We start from the raw sequence: 5,423 nt of genomic DNA on the forward strand, positions 1-5,423 counted from the left end.
CTCAGAATTATGAGAATTCTGACTTTTTTCTCAGAATTCTGACTGAATTCTGACAATAAAAAAAGTCATAATTCTGAGATTAAAGTCATGATTCTGATGAAAAGGTCAGAATTCTGACTTTTTCCTCAGAATTATGAGAATTCTGACTTTTTTCTCAGAATTCTGACTGAATTCTGACAATAAAAAAAGTCATAATTCTGAGATTAAAGTCATGATTCTGATGAAAAGGTCAGAATTCTGACTTTTTCCTCAGAATTATGAGAATTCTGACTTTTTTCTCAGAATTCTGACTTTTTTCCAATACTAAACTGAAATAAAATTAAAAAACCTGTTAACTTTTTTTTTTTTTTCCACTGGCCCTAATCCTCTTCCGTACAAACTACCTAAATGGGAGTGTATCCCTTTCATGTACAAAATCATGTACAAAATAAACAATTTAAGGTGAGATAGCCATACACTTTAAAAAACTCCAAAAAGTAAGTAATTAAATCGTTTTCTGTACATGACAAAAGGGAAACACGCCCATTGAGGTAGTGTAAAGTTTATTTTTCGTACAAAATTAAAGGGATAAACTAAAGGGATAAAGGGGTATTGACTATGGGTATGCTCATCTGACAAACTGTATGCTGGAGGTCTGGAGCTCCAAACAAGAACTGCATATTTTAATGGGATCATAATCCCGATGAACTGATGAACAGAGGATGTTTGGAGGTGTATTTTTCCAACTCGGCTAATTAGCTTGAAGCTACAGAACAGAGCAGCTAAACAACCAGAGGGTCGAAGCGTCAGAGATTCTAGACCAGCGTTTGACCCAGTGTCCAAATTTGGGCGTTTAAGCCTTTTGATGGCAGCAACGCACCTGAAGGTTGTTTGCCAATCGCTATTAAATGAGAGGCGGAAGAAGACAAAAACAGAACAATTGATATCTTTGCCATTCTTCTTTATAAATGGTTCATGTTCAACTTTTAGCTGCATGGTTGCGTACGAAACTTAAAAGACAACATATTTGCGGAACGCTGGCGATGGAGGATGTGGGATTTCGGGGTTAGAGAGCTCTGCTCTGATGGATGTCAGTTCCTGCTTGGTTCATGTCCACTAGGGGTGTAAATAATAATGGTTTTGTATCGATGCATCGATCCAACAGCCGACGATCCGATGCATCGACACGTCCGCAAGATAATCGATTCATTTTTTTTTTTCCTCCAGTCTATTTTTATCCATTTGCTCCTGGGCGTAATTCTCCCTCCCGTGCTGGGGTGGCGCTAAACCTATTTTGCCCTCCTACCTCGCTTCCTGTTATACTCTTACAGCAGTGTGTTGCAGTGAGCTTGATGCAGACATTTTTGATTTATGGTCAATATTGAAGCGTGGTCTGTGCTACACGCTGTGGGTCTAGATACGGCCGAGGCGGCGAGGAAGTGGGGGCGAGTTTAGTCCGACGACGGAGGGACATGAGGGCCAAAAAGAGCGGAGATCCAGGTGGAAAAAGGGTCCCAGCGTTCTTGCGCACCTCGCTCTTCTAGCAGGTCAAACTTCACGAGTTGTTTTCCGCAATTTCGGTCATAAAAACAAACCAAGCCGGCCTCCTGTCTGCGGTCAGCTACAATGTGGGAGAGGAGCACTGATTTATTGCAGTATTTTTTTTTTATGCAAAGCCTTTCAGAATCTATAACTCAGGGGTATTATTATTTTTCAGTAAATGAGGTTTTAATAGGAATAGTTGGAGTACAACTTTTCTACTTCTGTTATTTGCTGTTGTTTCAGCTTTCATTGATTTATTTCAAATTTGAAACATTGTCTACCCTGTAAGGTGTTAAAAAAACAAAAAAAAAAAAAACAATCGAATCGAATCGTGGTGTATTCTTGAGTATCGAAAATAATCGAATCGTTGGGTCAGGAAATCGATACTGAATCGAATCGCCATGATGGATGATTTACACCCCTAACGTCCACCATAGAAAGATTCCTTTATCGTGTTTCTATCATTTCATCAAAACGTAAACCGCGCCGGGTGTTCACTGCTCCTCCATCACCTCATGCTACTATGTGGCATTTGCTCCAGGATAAACATTTAATCATGAATGTTTATTATATGTTAAAGCCCATGGCTTTACACTTAGAGCCGGTGATGCCATACGAGGCTTATAGAAGACTTTTACATCTTTGCAGCTCCAGACAGATTAGTTTATTTGGTCCAATATGGCTCTTTGAACAGTTTGGGATTCTTACCGCTGATCTAGATGGTTCTAGATGTCAGAGAACCAGGACTGGGTTCGGCTTAGAGGTTCCCGGCTCTACTGATGCCATCTGTTCAAATTGTTTATTGATGCGTTTCCCATCTTGTTTCTTTTTTATGAAATCAAGTAGAACTTGTTTTTTGTTAGAAGCGTATCTGTGGAAACTCACAGCTCCAGACATCCAGCTGGCGTAGTCGCTGCTCAGGTAAGCGGCCAGGTTTGCGAGTTCTGCTGGTTTTCCGAGCCGACCCGTCGGTATACGACCAATCATGGACTTCTCAAAGGTTCCGGTCGGATCCAGGCGGCTGAAGGCTCCCTGAGTAGAACACAGTAAAACCCGTCATTCAGATTGACGACCAGAGCTCGGCCAATCGGATCAGGATGCAGCTCCTGGATCTGGACTCAGAACCCGGTGGTTCTGTTCTGGACACAGAAACTCCAGCAGGCCGTCCAGAGTGGGTCTCTTTGGAAAACCTCAAACTAACCATGTTGGTTACCATGGCAACACGCAGGATGATCAACATTGGCAGATGGAGGGCGGTACCTTTGTCCTGATTGGTCCTGGTTGGATGATGTTAAACCTGTGACCGTAGCGCCCCCACTCCGCAGCCAGAGACCTGACGGACACAATCCAGATGGTTACCATGGTAACCACACTGATGGGGGGGTTCAGATTTCCAGCTGGTTTGAAACAGACTTGTAAAGAGCCTCGACTCCAGCCTTGGCTGACGCACTTGGGACAACGAAACCAGAGCCGGACTCAGCGTAGATGGTGGTGATGGCGAGGAAGGACGCCCCTGAGATAAAAAAAAAAAACAAGAAAGAAAACTTTTCTGATTCTGAAATAGTTTCTAGACCAGTTTAGTTTCTGTATCTGACTTTTTCTGACTCCTGATTCTGGAACCGCTGCTTTCCTGGAACCGGTTCTGACCTTTCTGGTTCTGGATCAGCCTCTTTCCCAGCTCCAGAGTAACGAACGCCGTCCCGTTGAGAACGATATCGGTGATGCTCTTCCAGCCGTTCGCCGACAGGCGCTCTGAGGGACAGATGAAGTTCCCCGCAGCGTTGTTGATGATCACCTGCACCAATTAGGACACAGCGCAGCATGATGTCATCAGAAACACTGTCACCACCAATCTGGACCTGTGAACCACGGTTCTGGGGTCCAGAGGAGCACTAACTAAAACAACAGATCCAGGTTCTGGTTTCTGTCATATCAGGTGAGTGCGTTTACATCAGGAAGTCCAGTCAGCTCCACCATCTGGTCAACGCAGCGAGAGACGGCCTGAGGGTCTCTGACATCACACTGGACCGCATGGACCTGAGGACAGCGACGGCGCCGTGTCAGATCGGGTCAGAATGTGTCATACCTGGATCATCCCAGTTCTGGACGGTACCTTGTTTCCGGTCTGGCTGCTGATCTCAGTGGCCGTTTGCTGCAGGACCTCCAGCTTCCTGCACGGAACAAACCAAACTTTAGGAACTGAGCTTCATGGTCGCCTGATTGGTGTGGTGTGACCTCTGACCTGCTGGCAATGACACACTGGGCTCCAAGCTGGGACAGAACACCGGTCATGGCTCGGCCCAGTCCGGTACCGCCTCCGGTGATGAAAGCCACTTTGTTGTTGTAACTTCCTGCCGGCAGCATGATGCCTTCAGACGGAGCGAAGAACTGGGAGTGAGGAGTGGCGTAGGACCGGAGGCCCGCAAACCTGTGGCACCATAACTGAGAAGGACCAAAATCAACAGAATCAGTTCGGTTCTGAACCTGTTCTGACAGAATAAGACTCAATAAAAGTCCAGAAACATTTCCTGCCTGACCGACAGAAACAGGAACCATTAATGGCAGATATTGACTCTAAAGGTAGGGAAACCAAATATTAAGGTAAGGGAACTATCATTTTAGCCCAGTACCGTTTTTACTTTTTTAAAAACATTCTGTTGAAGCCTGGTTGAAAAGAAATGTCTGACTTTCTTTTTCATAGATTTTTACATTTACTTCTTTTGTCAAATTCAACCTATTTCTGTTCATTCGGATCCAATCATCCGCCAAACCGAGTTCCCACCCTACCCCTGGTAGAGACCCAGTTTAGGTAATAAGCTCCTCAGCCTCATTCATCATCCATTCTCAGTAGTTTCCAGATGATTGTTCTCTGAGAAGCAACCTCTGGATGATGGAGAACCATGTGGGAAGCTTCTGTCTGGTCTGGTTTTTGGGAATCAGGTCAGTTCTTTGGACCCAAATCTATTCCTGAACCACTTTCCTGACTCTAATCTTTCCATCTACCTGAGTTCTTCATTCCTGATCCTTGATAAATGATCCAACAGAGATGATGCCACCTCTTCTAAACATCCCCTGCAACATCTGGACTGATGTTCGGACCTGAACCTTTTGGGTCAGGGCACAGGCCCGCTGCATGCACGCCTGACTGAGGGTGGGGATGGAAGAGGACGACCACAGATGGACGGATGTCCTCTTGCTGTACGTCTGGATATAATTCAGGAAGTGAGGAGCTCCTGACAGACAGGTACTTGCTGTGGGAAGGGCTGGAACAAACTCAGGATTTCTGTTACCGCGGCGATGCACTTGGATTTGGACTAAATACAGTTTCTGGAAGTGATAATATTTTCCTCTGACCCATCTTCTAAAACTAGAACCTAATCTACCTTCTTAGGATGAGTTTATTCAGAAGTGATGGAAAAGCTTCCTGACTGAAATTCAAAACAAAACCTGCAAGTTTTAGAACAGATAACTGGAGCCACCTGCTGGTGAGAATATAAACTACAGCTGCTGGTTTGTTTTGATTTGCAGGAAGACCACTAGAGGCTGCAGCTCCAGAACTGCAGCTTTCTGCACTAAAAAAAAAAAATGCAACCGCTTTTGGCATGTACTTAATTATATTTAGTTACTTTAACACAAATATTTTATGTCCTATCCTGCTAACATTAAACTATTGAGTTAAAGTAACTAAATATGATTAGGTAAATGTCAAAAACGGATGCATTATTTTTTTCAGTCCCACTAAAGATAAAGTCAAGAAAATACAGTCTGAAATTGGGATGCTACAAAAAATGTGGATATCCTTGCCATAAATAGGCTTAGACTGCTGGAGGACATAGGGACCCCTTTTTCATCATTCTGCTTCATTCTATCTCTATTCTCCCACTCTGCAGAATCTGTTAGTT

At 44.1% G+C, this 5,423-nt stretch overlaps 1 protein-coding gene across 1 annotated transcript in view; it reads right to left on the reverse strand.

Moving 5' to 3' along the window:
* decr1 (2,4-dienoyl-CoA reductase 1, mitochondrial) overlaps positions 1-4,879 on the reverse strand; it is a 7,952-nt gene extending 3,073 nt beyond the window's left edge. The window contains exons 1-9 of the mRNA XM_015391286.1: positions 4,876-4,879; positions 4,621-4,772; positions 3,764-4,005; positions 3,635-3,692; positions 3,472-3,558; positions 3,169-3,316; positions 2,935-3,034; positions 2,782-2,854; positions 2,407-2,553 (exon numbers count right to left, since the gene is read on the reverse strand). Coding sequence (XP_015246772.1) covers positions 2,407-2,553; positions 2,782-2,854; positions 2,935-3,034; positions 3,169-3,316; positions 3,472-3,558; positions 3,635-3,692; positions 3,764-4,005; positions 4,621-4,772; positions 4,876-4,879 — 1,011 coding nt within the window. The remainder of the gene's footprint in view (positions 1-2,406; positions 2,554-2,781; positions 2,855-2,934; positions 3,035-3,168; positions 3,317-3,471; positions 3,559-3,634; positions 3,693-3,763; positions 4,006-4,620; positions 4,773-4,875) is intronic.
* Between the last annotated feature and the right edge of the window lie 544 nt (positions 4,880-5,423).

The sequence above is a fragment of the Cyprinodon variegatus genome, unplaced genomic scaffold (assembly GCF_000732505.1).
Source record: "Cyprinodon variegatus isolate N-32 unplaced genomic scaffold, C_variegatus-1.0 Scaffold534, whole genome shotgun sequence".
Lineage (NCBI taxonomy): Eukaryota > Metazoa > Chordata > Actinopteri > Cyprinodontiformes > Cyprinodontidae > Cyprinodon > Cyprinodon variegatus.